Source organism: Erythrolamprus reginae, chromosome 8 (assembly GCF_031021105.1).
Source record: "Erythrolamprus reginae isolate rEryReg1 chromosome 8, rEryReg1.hap1, whole genome shotgun sequence".
Classification (NCBI taxonomy): Eukaryota; Metazoa; Chordata; class Lepidosauria; order Squamata; family Dipsadidae; genus Erythrolamprus; species Erythrolamprus reginae.
Genome location: NC_091957.1, coordinates 315,318 through 332,290, shown reverse-complemented (window position 1 = coordinate 332,290; position 16,973 = coordinate 315,318). Strand labels below are relative to the sequence as shown.

The following is a 16,973-nucleotide window of genomic DNA, read 5'->3' as shown; positions in this document are numbered from 1 at the left end:
ATATAGAAAAAAGAACGGTAAAGTGCTGAACTTCAACCCATGTTAATTTTGTTTATTTTGATTGTTTAAATAAAGTCTTTTTTAAAAATTAAAAAACAAAACCCAATCCCCACAGGGGAGAAGTGGGGCAGCCCAGTGTTGGGAAGCCTCATTTTTTGGCCCCTCTTTGTTTCTTCTTCATGGCCTTGACCTTTTCCTCCATGAGCCTCAAGCTCTCCTTCTTGATCTCCTCCCGGCTGGGCACGTAGCTGTGGTCAATGTCCGCAAAGTTAAAGGCTTCTGTGGGGGTGGGGCAGAGAGGGGCGGAAAGGAAGCCGCCGGTTGAAATTGTGGCAGCCGGTGCCCTTTCCACACACACGCACAACACGCACAGGCGGGGGCTGAGCGGAGGGGGCAGGGGGCGGGGGTTCTCAACCGGGGTGGGAGGGAAGGCCAACCAGGGGTCACTTTCTGGTCTGGCAGCGACCACCCTCCCTCCCCCCCCCAGTGCAGCTCAGCCCAGAGCCGGACGAAGGACCAGACCTCGGACATCCTCCTCGTCCTCATCGAAAGTGATTCTCAGGTTCTGCTGCTCGTCCCTGGCGCTCTCCTCAAGGACATTCCGGAGGTGGACAAACGTCTGCCCAAATGACACACTCGGATTGGAAGGGGGCAGGCAAGAGACCAGGGGGGGATGGGGGACGGAGAGGGCGTGAAGCCCACCGCGTTGGGGTGCCCTGCTTCAGCCCAGGCCTCTTCTGGCTTCCGGCCCTGCAGCTGGACAGGAGCCACAGCCGTGGGCTGGGAGTGACCAGAGCCTGCCTGGGAATATCACGGGAGGCAAAATCGGGGGCCCGTCAGTCCCCGGGGCTCCTGGCCCAGCAGACGCGGCTGCAGCCCAGCCTGGGAGGGAGGAGGCTCCTCACCTCGTTGCTCTCGTGTGGCCTGCACCAGTCAGAGGGCACGTCCAGCACCTTGTGGCTCAAATGCAGAAGTTTCGTCTCGCAGAACTGCAGCTTCTCGAAGACGTCCTCCATCTTGGGGAGATCCTCCTGGAAACCAGGGGATGGAGGTCCAAAGGTCCCGGGCAGGACCTCCACCTGGCCCCCCCCCCATTTCCCCTCCCTCGGCGTGATGGGCAGAGAAAGAGCGGGAGGGGAGGGGGAGCGGGACAGACCTGGCCGGACACGCTGATGTCGCACAGCCGCAGGATCAGGTTGTCCACCCCGTTCTCAAAATGGAGCAGAAGCTCCTGGGCTTTGGAGGCCTGGCTGCGGACCCACGAAAGCCGCTCCTGCTCCTCCTCCAGGGCCTTCCCCAGATTCGCTTCCAGTCTCTTTGAGCTGGGGGGGGGGAGAAGCCACTTCACTTTGGGTCTGTTGTGCACAGTGGGTCCGGGTGGGGGAGGTCATTTGAACCCCGGTGCCTCCGGCTCTGCTGGCGAAGGGCGGCAGGCACCTGAGGAAGCCCGGGGACTGGTGGAATTTCAGCTCGGCTCGCTCCAGCTCCAGAGCCTTCAGCTGGGACTTGAGGTCTCTCCGCTTCTTCTCCGATTCGGTGATCTGCTGCTGGAGGTTCTCCTCCGATTTCTTCTGGGCCATGAAGCGCCCAGCGATATCCTGGCGGGGGAGGAGGGGGAGAGGCTTGAGTCTGTGGGCCATTGTTGCTTCCCCTCCCCGACCCGCTCCTTTCCCCCTGAGCAGATGCTCTTTCCCAGATGTGGGCTGGGGCTTTGGCTGGTGCCAGGGGCTTGAGAAGGGCAGCCAGGCCAGAGACTGGACAGCTTTTCCTGTTCCACCAGCTTCGCCTGACGTCTGGAAGAATGCCCGGTCCCGGTGGTGTTTTGGAGGAGAAGCAAAGGGGGCAACCGGGACGAGGGGCCGCTGAGGCTCTCACTGCAGGGCTGACCGCTGAGCTTCGGAGGAATCGTGTCAGAGCCAAGAAAGCAGCCGGCCGGACTGCGCTGCAGGACCTACCCAGAGATGTGAGCACTGCACTGCACTTTTTATCTTCTCCACCTCGCTGGTCACCAGATTCTGGTACTCAATCTGGGCCTTGGAAGCCTCCAGCTTTGCCCCTGGAAGGACAGAAGACCCCTGGGAGGTTTCCGCCCCAATGCCCAGCCCACCAGCTGCGCCCCCTCCGAGGAGCCCTCCCCATCGGACTGGCCTGCTCACCCTTGGTGCCTTCGCGCATCATCAGGAGAGAGAAGTCCAGGTCTCGCCGGGCTTGCTGATCATAAAAGCCAACCGAGAAAAGAGGGGACGCTCGTGGGGCTCTCGCAAAAGGCCTCCAGCCTGAACTGGGTCCCCTCACAGGGCCCCTCGAGAAGGCCAGCGGAGGCCTCGGGGAGACCCACGCACGCACCATCCGTCGGTGCCTCTCCCCGGTGTCCTTCGCACGGATGCGCTCGATCTGCTTCTTCTGGACGCTGAGCGAGTTCTCCCGGAACTTCCTCTCCGCAATCAGCTCGTTCTCCGCGTTGGCCATGTCCGTCTGCAGCCGCAGGGGGAGCGGAGGGTGAGCGGAGGAAGCGCTGGGCAGGGGCCGCGTGGAGAGGGAGGGGGGTGACCGGGGCCTCCTCTGACCTTGGCAGCCTCCATGGCCTCCAGCATGTCCCGGGCCATCAGGTCCACCCCCTGCAGCTCCACCTGGTAGACACCCACACGGCGCTCCAGGTCGTCCAGGACAAAAGGCAGCTGAGAAAGTTCCTGCGGGGAAGAGAGAATTCCGGAAGCAGCCAAGGGGGGAGGGGAGGCAGCCCTGTCCCCAGCACGGCCATCCGGACGGACCAGCGCCCTCCTCCCCTTTGGAGAGGCCACAGTCAAGCGAATGGGCTGCAACCCTGGCGGCCACGAGGTCAGCCCTGCAGAGCCCCCGGGATGGACACCCCCCCCAAGGCAGGAGGACGGAGGGGTGGCCCCACAACACTCACAGCTCTCAGCAGGTCCACCATCTTCACGTACAGGATGTGGACCTTGTCGGCAGTGGCAATGTTCACCTGCACCTTCTCAATGTTGTTCTCCAGCTGGCGGATGGTCTGCGCGCACAAAGGAGGGAGGGAGCGGGAAACACGCCCTGCCCCCCCTGGGCCCCCTGGGCCCCTCCATCCCAGGCAGGGCAGGGCAGGGCAGCTATGGGTCCGGAGGGGAAGGCTTCCACTATGGCCCAGTTCGGGCGCACCAGGAGCAGCAGCCACCAGGGCTTCGGAGAACTGGAAGCAGTGACCGTGCAAGGTTCCACCCACCCACCCGCCCGGATGTTGCCATTTTCTCTTTTTTTAACCCTCTGCACATGTGCAGAGGGTGAAAAATCATGTACCGCGGAGGCACGCACGTCCAAACCGGTAGGGAAGGGAAGTAGATTTCAGTGAGTGCGAAGGGTCTGACCTTGAGCTGCAGCTGTTGCTCGGGGCTGGCCGTTTCCAGGTCAACGAGGTCCTGCAGGGTCACCTGGAGCTCCTCCAGGCGGCCCCCCCGGCGCTTGACTTCGTACAAGAGGAGGTTGTGGGTGTTCATCCGCTCGAAGACCCGTTGGCTCAGGGACTCCTGAGCTTGCTAGGAAGGGGGGGTGGAAGGGCCCTGTGAGGAGACCTGGAGGGGATATGGTGGGGGGAGGACCTGCCCGCTGGTTACCTCCACAGTAGCGTCTGCCAGAGCGATTTTAATCCGCTTCCTGTCCAGGAAGGCCCTGCTGATCGTGACGCGGTCGTACTACGAGGAGCAGAGAAAGAGAGGCGAGAGCTGCAGAGGGACAGGCCCTGCCGTGTCCCTCCTCTCGGTTGTGCCAGGAAGACCCAGGGCACTCACCTTCAGCCCGAGGTCCAGCTCCTGCATCTCCGCTCGCAGGGTGGCACGCAGAAAGCCGATCAGGTCCTTGTTCTTGCGCATGGCCTCCTCGCATCCTTGTGTGCGGAGCTTCCTCCCTTGTTCTGGAAAGAGAAGCAGGTAGGAAGAGTTCGGAACGGCCCTGGAGTTATGAAGGGGAAGACAGGTGGTCCCAGCAGATACCCAGGACATATGAGCAATTATTCAGTCATATAAAACAGATACATTAAAGTGTGTAAAATAATGTTTACTTTTAGCACAGTCAGTTAAACAGTCCGGTCATTCACGTTCAAGTCAGTCAATATCTCTCAATACAATCGTAATATTACAAGCCCATCCTTGTCTTACATATCAGACATACATTACAGCTTACAAATGCATCAAACTATCACAGAGCTTACTACATCAGTCCCAGTGAATCGGCAGAAAGAAGAGAGAGAGAGCAGAGAGAGAAAATTAAGCTTCCTGGCTCCCTCTTATGGCAATTTGCAACACTACCTCCTAAAGCTGTAGTACTTCAATGCATACAAACATTCATTGTTAGCTTGTTTATCTACCGCAAACCCAACTGTTTTGTACAGAGTACTAACAGAGGGGACTCACAAGGGCTCCCGAGGGAAGAGGGCTGCTGTTCTAGGCCCTTCCTGGAGGCCCTTCCATAAACAGCAGCCCAGCAAGATCCATTTGCAAAGGCCAGTCACGTGAGCGCGCTCGGAGGGCTACCTTGGATGTGAATGATGGTCTGCAGTTCATGGATTTGCTCCTTCAGATCCTTTTTCCTCTTGAACCTCATCCCGAGTCTTTTGGATCGCACCTCCCTTTGCCCCCCAAACCCCCAAGAGAGACAGGAGGCAAGGGTCAGCAGAGCTCAGCCTCCCTTGTTCCAGCCTAGATTTGTGCAGCCTCTGCTGGGGCTCTGTGACATCTGAAGGGAATTTGTGATGCCTTTATGTGTCACACAAAGGCATCACAATCTGAAGATTCCCCCTGGAACCCGCCGGGGGTCTCGGCTGGAATTCTGCCTGGAAGAGCTGCAAGGGCTGGTCCAGGGGTCTCGCACACTTGGCCCCCGAGCGGTGGTCACTCCCAGCTCCTGAGGAAAATGGCCGGCTTAACCTGTGGATCAGGGGGCTCCCTGACCCCCCACCACTGGGAAAGCCCCCCCCCGGTTCATGCTGGCTTCCCCCAGAGCGCCTGAGGCTGAGCAGAAGGAAGCTGCTCCTGCCCCTCTCAGGCCCAGAAAGGGTCCCTCCTGCCCTGCCTGGGTCCCCACTGGGCACCTCGACCCTAAGCTGCCCAACTTCTCAGCTGGCCGGGACCAACGCAGGAGAAGGGGGAAACACTTCACATTTTGGGCACTTCTGATGAATTCTGGCTGCTGGCCTTTGATAACACCGCATGGTCAGAATCCAATGTCCAAACTGAAAAACCTTGGATGCTGGTTGTTGTCTCCCACTGTTTGCTTTGGTTAATTATTCTTGGGAGAAGTTGCACGGACAGTCAGGGGGGAGGGGGCTTGAGGGTCCGCAGGCTGAGAGAAAGACCCCCAGGAGTCAGGAGACCTCTGGTCAAGCCAGACCGAAGCCAGACTGGCCTCCTCCAAAGGAGACCGGAGGGATGCAGCTCTGCCCACCAGGACCCTCGGCCTAAGGGCAGGCTACGCTCCTGCAGTCAAGCCAGGCCTTGGCGAGACCCCCTTGTCTCCGCTGAAGGGGCTGGGGAGGAAGCCCCCATTGCCTGACCCAAATACGTTTCTCTGTCCATCCATTCATCTGTCCCCCCTCGTTCAACTGGGAGGGGTCTTGCCAGCCCCCCCCCATCTTGGGGCTCCCAGGCAGCCCCGTTCCTCGTTCATCGCAAGGCCGTTCACCTTTGGTGCAGCCCAAAGACCAAAGTCCAAACTCCCTCTGGCTAGAAAAGCAAAGTGGCCCCACCGCAGAGGCAGAGCTGCCCCCAGGAGCTGAGCGGAGCAGAAGTCCAGCTGCAGCCATGGGTCCACGCGTCCTTCTCCTCATCTGCACCACCCTTTTCCTTTCGGCCAGCGGCAGTCCCCTCGCTCCAGCTGACCCCGTCCAAGTCCAGGAGGATTTCGACGAAGCCAGAGTAAGGTCCCTGTGGGCTGACCTGATAAAAGGAGGAGGGGGCTCCTTAGAGCTCCATCTGGGACCCCCCCTTCCAATGCTCCTCTGACCCTTGTGGATGTGGCTGTAACCTACCCCCTCCGCCTGCACTTAGCCAGAACAGAGCAGCAAGGTCGGGATTCTAGCTAGAACTATCACGGGGACCCCTGACTCCAACGGAGGATGGGTGTAAAAAGGGAGACCCCCACCAGCCTTTCAGGAAGGGGGGGGGTTTAAAACTCTGCCAAAATCTGCTTTGGGCGTCAGGCGTAGTTTTAAAATGACCCCTTTTGGTTTGTCCTGGCCAGGTTTACGGGAAGTGGTATGCCATCGCCCTCAGCACTACCTGCAATTGGCTGAAGAAATATAGGGAGCGCTACCTGATGGGGACGATGGAGGTGGCTCCGGGGGACACCAGCAAGGAGGTCTCGGTCACCTGCACAAGACTCCGGTAGGTTCAGCCCTCAAGGTCGCAAGAGCAGCCAGTCATTCCCAGTTTGCACCACTTCCTCAGCGGTGCTCAGCCCCTCTCCCCCCCCCCCCACTTCCCCTTGCAGCCAAGGCACCTGCAGCCGAGCGGTGGAAGTCTACCAGAAAGGCAGCGATCCTGGGAAATACCACTACTACAGCCCTAGTAGGTTGGGAGGCTTTGGGGCTCAGCAGGGGAAATGGGGGGGGGGGTTGCTGGGGCTCACCCTGTCTTTCCTTGCCCCCTCCCCCCCTCCAGGGTGGCAGACCCACATTGAGGGCTACGTGGCTCGCACCAACTACGAGGACTACGCCTTCCTTGCCTGGAGGAAGGACAGCAGCCACGGCTCCACCCTCACCGCCCAACTTTACGGTAGGGGGCTGCTGCAGGGGCGGGAGCAGTTGGGTGCTGGATGGGTGGGGGGCTCCTGGGACCCCCGCCCACCTCCCGTCTCTCTCCACCCCCACCCGCCACCTGGAGAAATGGCACACAGCCCCGTCCACCGCCCAAGAGGGCAGGCTGGGTGGGGGGGCCAAGGTGGACTGGGGCCCAAGGGCAAAGGGAGGCTCTGCCCACTGGCTTCCTGTTTACCCTGATTTCCAACAGGAGGGGGGAGGGGGGCAGGAGCGTTTGCCCTGCAGGGCTGCCGGCCAGAGGGGGCCGCCCTCCTTTCCAGGCCTCTTGGCCAATGGCTGGGTCAGCTCCCCACAGGCAGCTGGGCGGCCCTAGGCTGCTTTGGGGGAGGAGGTGGGGGAGACCCAGGCTGCCTCCCAGAGCCCCTCGAAGCCCTGCAACACCAGCCCTGCCCATGGCATGTACGAAGGGGCAGCCTGCTACTGAAGGTGGAGGCTCTGCTCAGCCCCCCTGCAGCAGGGATGGAGGCCAACGTCGGGCCCTTCTTGTCCGTTCCAGGGAGGAGCCCCCGCCTGTCCGAGGACCTGATAGAGGAGTTCAGACAGTTCTCAGTGGCTCTGGGCATTCCCCTGGACTCCTTCTTCAGACTGACCGAAACAGGCAAACTGGAGGGAGGAGGGGAGGGGAGGGTCTCCCCAGGCCAGGAGGGGTGGGGGGCCGGGGGGCAGGGAGGGAGGGAGCTCATGCCCCCACCTCAAAGGGTCAGTGGAGGCAAGCCCCCCCCAGCCCCTCCCCGCTCTGAATGGTGTCTCTTTCCTCAGGGGAGTGTGTCCCCCCCCAGCCAGAACTCCACCTGCAGGTACTATTTCCTGGGGGGGGCTACTACCTGCCCTTAGCGCCCCTGCCCCCACCTGAGCTCACTTGTGGCCCGTTTTCTGCCCCAGAGAGACCGCAGGAGCACCTTGGACGAGGAGGCAGGCTCTGGCGACAGCCCCCCGTCATTTGTGGGGGGCAACAGGGAAGGTGAGCTTCCCCAGGAGGCCTCAAGCCCCCTTCCCTGAACTGGCGCTCCCCACAGCTGCCCCTGGAGGACTCTGATGGGGGTGGGTGGGGAGGATGGACACCCGCTGTGGATGATCTCCCCCCCTCCCCGCCTGGAGCGGCTCTGGCGGGCACGGCCTCCACTCCACCTCTGCTGGCCTGAGCCCCCCCTTCCCCTGCCAGACTTCTGCCTGCAGCCCCGAGACTCCGGCCCCTGCCTGGGGATGGAGCGGCGCTACTTCTACAACACCACCTCCCAGAACTGCGAGCGGTTCTTCTACGGCGGCTGCCGGGGAAACCAAAACAACTTCCACTCGGAGCGCGGCTGCCTGCAGACCTGCCGGACGGAGGGTGAGTGCAGCAGGGCCCTCCCCCCCACATGGCCCGACCCTCCCCCCCACGGCAAACTCTCCCTGCCTCCCTCTCTGCCCGCAGCCGCCTGCCGCCTGCCCGTCCTGCCCGGGGAGCCTTGCAAGGACACCTTCTGGGCCTTCGACGCCAAGCAGGGCCGGTGCCTGACCTTCCGGGGCTGTGGGGGCAACGCCAACAAGTTCTACCTGGAGAAGGAATGCCAGGAGTACTGCGGCCTCCTGCCCAGCGGTAGGTGGGGAAGGAAGCCCCTCTCCCTCCCGTGGGGGCATCCCGGGGTCTTCCAGGGGAGGGACACAGGGGGGCTGCCGGGGCTCTTCCCCGCCTGACCCTCCACGAGCCCGCAGGCAGGACCACCAAACGCCCCCATCTCCCCTTGCAGACGGGGAGGAGTTCCTGCGCCCGTCCGCCCCGTGAGAGGCCAGGAAGCCAGCGGGGGAAGAAGCGAGCGGACCAGCTTCCTGCTTTCAGCATCAATAAACGCAGCTGCCCCACTGAATGAAGCGCCTCCGTCTCCTCTCCCTCCACAGCCTCTTCTGCCCCTCTGGCCAAGGGGGCGCCAGGGGGCCTGGCCTGTCTTCCCCAGAGCTGCCTCGGGCCTTGGGCTGCCCCACTGCTGGAGCCAAACACTATGGGGCGCTTGAAGGTGGTTCAGTGCCTCTTGGGTCCAGCCCCCTCCCTCCATGGCCCCCAGCCGCCCTCTCTCGGCTGGGCAGCTGAGCCCTTGGCCCCTCCATGCCTGCTGCCCCAGTGGGGCTGGGAGAGACAAGGAGGGAGACACACACACACACACAGGAGGTGCAGGCAGGCAGGGCTCCATTGAATGGGCAACTGCTGCCCGCCCCTGCCGCCTGGCCCAGCCCCCCCTCCCCAAAAGGAGGGCCCTTCCAAAGAAGAAAGCCTCCCTTGTCTGCAGGCAGGGCCCGGGGCCGGGGGGGGGGGGGGCTGGGATTTTCTGTCTGGCTGAGCAGGCTGAATGGCGCAGTGGGAGCGGAGACCCCGCAGGGAGGGACCCCTCCTCGCCTGCCTCTCCTCCCTGGAGGGTGGGGAGGAGGGATCTGGGTGGGGAGACCAGGAAGGAAGGACACTCTCACCCCCCCCAAAAGCCCCGTCTGGGCAGAGGGAAGCCAGCCCCCTCCCCTCCCCGAAGGATCCCTGAGTCTGGGCACAGAAGCCAGGAATGGGGGGGGCAGAGGTCACTGGGAAGACCAGGCCTCTGAGAGCCATTTGGACCCCCCTCCCATCAATAAGGCTGCAAGCTGTCTCTGAGTGGGAAGGGGTTAACAGCAGGGGGAGGGTGGTCCCCCCCCCAGGACTGAGGCTGCCCACTGCCCTGCTCCTCCCAGATGGCACCACGGAAACACTCCCCCCCCTCACCCCAGCCACGTAAAGACCAAAATGGCAAAATGGGAGAAAGAGCCCCTCCCGGTCCTCATCCAGGACCCCCAATAGCTGGCAATGGGCCAGGCAGACCCTTTGCCCCAGCCCCTCTTCAGCCCCCCCCCCCGCCCACCCACCAGCCAACCTAGACCAAGCAGTCCCCCTCCCTCCCTCCTGGGTTTAATGCAGGGCTGTGAACAAACCCCCCCCCCCAGCTCCCTGTTTAATGGATTTGAATGTGAAAAGCTGGGAGGCCCAGGCTGGTGGGAGCCCCCTTTGTTTGTTTGGTGGCTGCTCCTGGCAGGGCTTCTGGAGCCCCCCCCCGCCCCTTTCTGCAGGGCCCATTAGCATACCAGCTGCTTGAGAGGGGAGCAGGGGGGAGGGAGGGTCTGCCCTGGGAATGAATAGCTGGGAAAAGGCGGAAGGGGGGCAGAGGGGGAAGGGCAGAGGAGGCCCTCAATGCTGCTTTGAAAGGAGCCAAAGGGGGGGGGGGCATCTTGGGGAAGAAAAGAGTTGGATGGGGAGGGGGGGTTGACCCAGGGAGAGGGGCCTTTCTGCACACACAGGAGGGAGGGGGCTGCCCCACCAAGAGGAGGCTGTGGGAAAGGCCCCACGCCCACAAAAGGCCCTGCCACCAAGGAGCTCCACCCGACTGGGAGGGCTGGGAAGGCAAGGCAGGCCCCCCACTCGCCCCTCCGGCTGGGATTGGCCTGGGGCCAGGAGGGGGAGGGCCTGGGGGGGGTTCGGCTCCATGCAGGGCTCCATCCAAGGGCAAAGGGCCCAGGCAGACTGGGGGCACCCTAGCCCCAATCAAACAAGCCCCTCCTCCAAACACCCTTATCTCAAAATTTGCCTCAATTCCTGGTCTCTAACACCCCCACCCCCCTGCAATACATGAAAGGTGACCCCCCCACCCCGATGGATGGCGGGTTTTCCTCTCTGTGGGTCAGTCCCGAGGGAAACGAAGCTCCGGCCCTCGACCAAGAGGAGCCCTCGCCCGTCTGCCTTGGAGTCCGTGGCACAAACCGAAACCAGGGAGACAATTGCAGGAAACTCGCCAGAGAAGTTCTAAATCCTTTCCCGGCAACCAGAGCCCATGCAGGGCACCAGGGGGACAAGGAGGTTCAGAAAAATGGCACAACAGGCTGAGCTCAACCAAGAGGAGGGGGGCTTGCAGGGGAAACCCCCCAGGGAGGCGGGTGCTCAGGAGCCTGCCATCCTGCCCTCAGAGGCCAAACACACCGGAGCCGCCCTGGCAGCCCCACGGCCTCTCCCCCCCCCCAGAGAGAGCTCAAGGCAGGCAGCCTGACCACCCAAAACACAACCCAGGAGCCGCTGGTGAAAGAGGGTCTCAGCCCAGCTGGCAGGATTCCCCACACCAGCAGAGCAACCTGCCCAGGTGCCACCCCCGATGCTGCCCTGCCCAGCCCAGCCCAGGTGCATGCAGTCCGGGCTAAACCCTAAGCGGCTGGGCTGCCCCAGAGCCCACAAGAGGGACCCTCCCCCATTTCTGCCCGGTCTGGTGTTTGTGGGGGATGAGTCTGCGGAGAGGGGCGGCATACAAATCTAAATAATAAATAAATAAATAATAAGAGGAGGCAGGCAGGCACCCCCCTCCCCGCTCAGGTCACCCTAGAAGCCAGAGCGCTGCAAATGGACACCTGCTACCCAGCAGACCAACGCTTGGCGCCCAATCAGACCTTCACAGTGGACAAGGGCCGGGCATCTCCAAACCCCCCTTTGGGGAGAAGCCTCAGCCTTCTAACCAGGAGCACAAAACTACCGGCTGCTCAGCCAGGGGCCCCGTGGCCAGAGGGCGCAGGTGCCTGGGGTCCAGCCCAAATGCTTGTCAGGCCAAGGGTGGTTCCTGGGCCGATCGGTCCCATGAATCCAAGTCCATCCCGTGAAACCAGCTTCCTGCCACAACTTCAGGGAAGAAATGCCAACCCCTGCAAGAGGCCAACAGTCTGGGGGGCCCTGCTGGCTGGGTAGCCTGGTCCTCTCCCCCCGTCCAGGGCCTTTGTGCCCCCTGAGAAGCAAAGAAGGGGAGGAGCTCAGCCCAAAACCATAGGGCTATATGGTTCGTTCTCTCCTCTGAAGCTGACCTGCTGCTGGCAATGGAGGCTCTCCTCCTCCCCCCAGTCCCAGGCCCACTAAAGTGGCTGCAGTTTGATCCACTTGCAGGCCAAATGGGTGAGGAATGATGGGAGCTGTAGTCCCTCTCTCCCCCCCCCCCCGCCCCCTTGTCCATGGGCCTCGCCCCCTTCTCGCTCCCTGACCATCCACAGCTTCCTTGAAATCTCTGCCTCTGGTCGGGAAAGAAAAACAAAGCACGCACAAACATAGGAACATTTTTTTTATACAAAAAGATCAGTGGAAAAATGATTTATAACTTTCTCACCCTGGGACTACACAATGCTAGGATAGACTCAGAAACCCAGCCCCCACCCTTGCCGTTCTTCCCTCCAGTTAAAAAGTGATCATACAGTGACCCACATAAAGCTTCAACATAAGCCTAAAATTCTCCACAAATTAATTAACATAATTAAGAAAGGCATTTGCCACCTAGAAAAAGGGGGGGGGAGAAACAAGACCATTGTCCAGTAAAAGGCTGCTCCTTGAAGTAATCTGCAGGTCAACCTCTTCCAATGTCTGTTTTTTCACAACTGTTAATGCATTTTCCCAAGAAAAATATTTGAAGATGGTTCAGCACAAAATTGGTGCATCTCAACACACACACACACACACACACACACACTTAAGGAAAGGCAGAGACATTTCTCATTTTGGCACAAAGGATCCAGCAGCACAAGTAGCCAAATAATATGTTCCCTTTTATGTCATAGTTTGGGGATTGGGGGGGGGGGGGCATAGCATCTGACTACATTCAATAACTTTACAGGGTTGCATAGAAAGTGTCACCTTGCAGATCCCTGGGGGGGGGGGGCACCTCATTGGCCAGCTCAGAGAAAGACCCTCAAAGGCAGATATTCCCAACTCAGTTCCCATGGGGGGGGGGGGGATTCTCCCAGTAGTTCTATGAAAGAAGAAAGGGGGGGGGAACCAGGCTCCAGAACAAGCCTGGGGATAATTTCTTTCTCTCTCTCTCTCTCTCTCTCACACACACACACTCAGGGGGGTGGGGAGGTTTCACAGTCTCCAAAGGTATTTTTTCATATATAAAAATATAAATATGTGTTAACATCTTTACATGAGTCTTCTTTAGAAAAACGGGCTTTTGACCAAGATCTTTTCCTAAAACTGAAATCTGATCTTGGATTTCTGAACACAAACTACTTTTACTTATTTAATAATTATGCCATAAATGTTATGACATTTTTATTGTGGCAAATCTGTTTTAAGACAAAAAGAAATTATGTGCAACTCTAAAGCACCCCCTCAAAGTTGGAAAAAAAAGATCTGGTTCTCCCCCACCAAGAACAGACTAAAAGCCGCAGTGTCAAGACCCCCCCCCCAACCCCTCCCCTCCCACAGCAGTTCCCACGGGGCTGGGGAGGCCCAGCCTTTCCTTGCAAACCAACCAGGAAGGGAGGAGGGGGCTGCAGGAAAATGGTTCCCTTTTTCGGGGAGGAACTGGATAGCAAATAACTCAGTGCAATGGGGGGGGGATTATTTCAGGAATTAGAGAATATACATAATAGCAACCCCTCCAAAAAACTGCATTTTCTGAACTACCACAATAAACATCCCTTCAAACAAAAACGCTCAAGTCACGAATTATTCATGTTCACACACATCCGTGCACACGTACAAGATAAATACTTAAACGCGCAGCCCAAACACAGTGAAAAACTATCTTTTAAAAGGTTTAATGGCTATTCGAGGGATCGGGGGAGAAGAGGCGCAGGGCGTATGGCAATGAAAGGGGCGTTAATCTCTCTCTCTCTCTCTAGTGCACACGGAGAGGGGACAGAAGAGGCGGCCGGCTTCCTCGACATTCATGGGGGCCGCCGGGGCGCAGCACCCCTGGCAGAGACTCCAGAGCAGCATCGAGGGCGGGCGGTGGCGGGGCGTCCCTCTCCTTTCCCGAGCGACCCTCGCGTGGAAATCGCCTCCTCCCAAAGGTTCGAGTTTCAGTAGTTTGCTTTCCCTCCATCAGCAGCAGGGGGCGCCCTCCGCCTTCCGGAGACAAGGCCTAAGGCGCCCCCCCCCCCCCTTCTCCGTGGAGAGAGGCCGGGCGAAATCCCCTCCTTTCTTCGGCTGGGGGGGCAGTGGAGAGGCGAGCGGGGAGGCCGCGCCAGGGCAGGGGGGTTTCCGTCTGGACACCAGACAAGAGCCACGAGCGTCTTGCTCCGGCCCAAGAGCCGTGGGTCGCTCGGTCCTCGGCCGCGGAAAGCGCCCGGCGGCGGGAATCAGGTCCGGGGCGCGGCGGGCAGCAGCTGGTGGGCCGCGCGGAAGGCGGACGGGGCCGAGGCAGCGGGGGAGCCAACACTGTGGATGAACCGAGGTAGATGAGAGGCCAACACGCGCATCTCTCCCGGGAAGCGCGCGGGGCCCGGCCTCCAGGCGGGCTCGGTCGACGGCGGGTGTTCGGGGCACCGAAGCCCGCTCAGCCGCGGCCGCCGCCCCCCGCGCCCCCTCCGCCGCCGCCGGCCGCCGAGTACTTGGCCTTGGTGATCAGGTAGAGGACGATGTCCTGGTGGCCCCCGAAGGCGGCGATGTGCAGGGCGCTCCAGCCGTCGCGGTTGGCCAGCCGGATGTCGGCGCCGAACTTGACCAGCAGCTTGACCAGCTCCAGGTTGCCGTCGATGACCGACTGGTGCAGCGCCGTCTGCCCCTCCGGCCCGAAGGAGTTGACGTTGAACTCGCAGCTGCTCATGTTCTGCAGCAGCGAGTGGAGCTCGGCCGTGTTGCCCTTGCGCACCGCCTCCTGGAAGACGCGCTGGCTGGGGGCCGCGCGGGGCGCCGACACCTCCGCCTGGCTCATGGCTGCGCGCCCGGCTGGCCACGGGGCAGGCGCCGCGCCGGGCCCCGCATGGGCGAGGAGCGCGGGCCCCGCAGAGGCGGCTCCTGCTCCGCACCGCGCCCGGGACGGCCGCCTGGCTGGAGGGCTCGCGGGGGGCGGGCGGGCGAGCGGACGGGGGAGCTGCGCCGGGCGCCGCGCGTCGGCCGGGGACTGAGCGGGTGGGCGGCGGGGGGCGCTTTTTAGGCGGCTCCGAGGGATTTGCATAACAATGGCCGAGGCCCGGCCCTCCCCACCTTCCCGGGAGCGGATTGGCCGCCGCGTGGCGAGGGAGGGCCGGAGGAGCCCCGCCTTCCCTGCGCACGGCCCCAGTTGTTGGGGGGGGGGGCTTCCCAGGTCCCTCGAACGCCGCCTTCGCTCGCAGAGGGGCCCCGGGGGTGGTCTTGCCTGCGCGGGCCCCTCTCGCCTCCCCCCGGGTCGGGAGGAAAAGGGGCGGGGCGTCATTGCTTCCCCCCCGCTCGGTCTTCCGGGGGGGCAGCGAAGGGGGGGGGCAAAGTTTCTTCAAGAGCTGCCCCACCCCGAATTCCCGGTTCCTCCCCCAGGACGAGACCCAAGCGCCCACATGGGCCCCAACGGGCGCCGGTTGACGTGCCCCCCCCGTGCCCTCCCCTGGCTCCGGCTCTGAGGCTGACCTTCGACGGGGGGAGGGGCGGCGCCCCCCTTTCTTACGGCCCAGCAAAGCTCGCCTGGCCCACAATCGCTGCTGCTTCTGTCCACTTTGCAACAGTCTTTGGTGACAAAGGGGCCGAAGCCGCCGCCCCCTCCCGCCTTGGGGCCTCCCCCCCCGGGACCCCCGAAGAAACCGCGGCCCAATTCCGTGGGTCAAGAAAGGCCCCATGCACCAGCTTCTTTGAAAGGCCGCGGAAGGCCCCGCTCTTCTCCGCCCCGGAGGAAGGCCCGAGGGACGGCGAGGTTGGCCTGGTCCCGGCCGGGGGCTCCGGGCGGCCTGGAAGACCAAGCAGGCGCAGGCGACGCTGCGGCTCTGGCTTCAATGCTAGGGGAGAAGCTTGGGGGCTCCCACGAGGAAGGCAGCGCAGCCGGGGCGCCCAATTGAGCTGGAGGTGCCGGCAGAGCCGATGGGAAGGTCTTCCCGGGGCCCCTCCTGCCCCCCCCCGACAAAACGGGGCCTTGGGGGGAGAGGCGTCTCTCGGGGTCTCCAGGGCTGCTGGTGGCCGCGTGTGCAGGAGCAGCAGGAGAAGCCTTGGCGGGGAAGGCGGCGGGGGGGCCGCTGTCTGCGAGGGCTCAGGTTGCGCGGGGCGGGAGGCGGCGGGGGGGGCTGGTGAGGAAGCCGCTCCATTGAAGGGGGGGCCGGGCAAACCAGGCCGCAGCCAGGCCCACAAAGGAACCGCTGACTCCAACCATTTCAGGGGGGGGGGGGGGATAGGAAGAAAACGGAAAGTGGGAGGAGGGGGGGCAACGGGGGCGTGAGAAAAAACCCAGCCCGATTCTGGGCGAGTGTCAGGCCAAGGCCGGGAGAGATCGCCGCAGCCTTCGAGCGGGCGCCGCTTTTCCCGCCTGAGGGGCGAAGGAAGCTTGGGGGGGGGGGGGGGCTGGAGCCTAAGAGGAGCGCAGCGCCGCCCTCCCTCCCCCGGCCCCCCCAGCCCCGGGGAGGTGGGAGACGAGGCCCTCAGCCCCGGGGGTCGCGCAATGGCTCCGGCGGCCCCCGGGCGAGCTCCTGGCGGGCGGGCGGGGCGTCTCCCGGGCCGGGAGGGGCTGGGGGCGGGGCCGGCCTGATTCCCGTGAACCCGGGGAGCGTGGGAAAGTCTCGGGCCTTTCTTCCCAGCCGCGGGGAGGGCGGGGCCGGCGGGGCGGGGCGATGGCGCTCCCGATTGCCGCTGCTTGCGCAGAGAGAGAGAGAGAGGCGCCGCTATCGCTGCCGGGATCTCGGCCGGCGCGGGAAGGGGAAGGCCGGGAAGGCGGCGCAGCGGCCGACGCAAAGGAGGCTGGGCTGGGCAAAGCGGGCGCGGTGAGGGGCAGGGGGGCTCTCCGTCCCGGATTCTCTGCCCGTGATCAATGCGTGACTTGCGCCCGTCCCGGAGATGGCGCGGCCTTTGCCCCCCCCCCCCTTGCTCCTCCTTTGGCTCCCGAGGGAAGCCGGGGCTACTGGCAATCGGGGGCGGTCCTCCCCCCAAGACCCCCCCTGCAGCGGTGCTTCCCCCCCTCAGAGGGGCGTTTCAGGAGGGGAGGGGGGCAGTCCGGGCGCCTTCAGCCCCGTGGGAAAGGGGAGCCGCCAAAGGCCGGAAGGCTCGGGGTCCTCGGGAAGCGGGTCGGAAGCCACCGCCTGCCCTTTGGCTGCCTGCCTTGGGGACAGGACGGGGGGGAGGGGACACTTCCTTCCGGAATGACCGGCGCTCCCTCCCCCCCCCCCCCCCCGCGATGGCCTGGAGGGCAGCTGAGCTCCTGAGGGATGTTCGCTCTCCCTTGAGCTTTCAACCCTCGGGGCTTCAAAG

The 16,973-nt window shown here is 62.6% G+C and overlaps 3 protein-coding genes across 7 annotated transcripts; 1 reads left to right on the top strand and 2 right to left on the bottom strand.

Moving 5' to 3' along the window:
* Positions 1-31: 31 nt before the first annotated feature.
* Positions 32-5,594, bottom strand: CCDC183 (coiled-coil domain containing 183). 3 transcript variants are annotated; one of them, XM_070758423.1, is made up of 14 exons: positions 4,530-5,590; positions 3,789-3,910; positions 3,615-3,692; positions 3,369-3,536; positions 2,915-3,019; positions 2,568-2,690; positions 2,347-2,475; positions 2,157-2,211; positions 1,956-2,056; positions 1,438-1,598; positions 1,157-1,322; positions 906-1,031; positions 523-619; positions 32-279 (listed from the first exon to the last, which is right to left on the bottom strand). In XM_070758423.1, exons 1-14 carry the CDS (start codon positions 4,597-4,599, stop codon positions 149-151), a joined length of 1,632 nt encoding a protein of 543 aa, XP_070614524.1. In that variant the 5' UTR covers positions 4,600-5,590; the 3' UTR covers positions 32-148. The 3 variants fall into 3 exon arrangements, with proteins under 3 accessions (XP_070614524.1, XP_070614525.1, XP_070614526.1); XM_070758424.1 differs by lacking the exon at positions 4,530-5,590 and adding an exon at positions 4,410-4,428; XM_070758425.1 differs by lacking the exon at positions 523-619 and having other exon boundaries at positions 4,530-5,594.
* Positions 922-8,658, top strand: AMBP (alpha-1-microglobulin/bikunin precursor). 3 transcript variants are annotated; one of them, XM_070758429.1, is made up of 13 exons: positions 922-1,963; positions 2,298-2,499; positions 3,663-3,926; positions 5,722-5,909; positions 6,235-6,377; positions 6,484-6,560; positions 6,654-6,767; positions 7,308-7,409; positions 7,571-7,608; positions 7,694-7,772; positions 7,974-8,141; positions 8,226-8,390; positions 8,542-8,658. In XM_070758429.1, the coding sequence occupies exons 4-13, from the start codon at positions 5,796-5,798 to the stop codon at positions 8,574-8,576; spliced, it is 1,035 nt and encodes a 344-aa protein (XP_070614530.1). In that variant the 5' UTR covers positions 922-1,963; positions 2,298-2,499; positions 3,663-3,926; positions 5,722-5,795; the 3' UTR covers positions 8,577-8,658. The 3 variants fall into 3 exon arrangements, with proteins under 3 accessions (XP_070614530.1, XP_070614531.1, XP_070614528.1); XM_070758430.1 differs by lacking the exons at positions 922-1,963; positions 2,298-2,499 and having other exon boundaries at positions 3,383-3,926; XM_070758427.1 differs by lacking the exons at positions 922-1,963; positions 2,298-2,499; positions 3,663-3,926 and having other exon boundaries at positions 4,902-5,909.
* A 3,224-nt stretch (positions 8,659-11,882) lies between these two features.
* On the bottom strand, positions 11,883-14,517 carry NRARP (NOTCH regulated ankyrin repeat protein). Its single transcript, XM_070758165.1, has one exon. The coding sequence runs from the start codon at positions 14,485-14,487 to the stop codon at positions 14,110-14,112; it is 378 nt and encodes a 125-aa protein (XP_070614266.1). The 5' UTR covers positions 14,488-14,517; the 3' UTR covers positions 11,883-14,109.
* Positions 14,518-16,973: the final 2,456 nt, after the last annotated feature.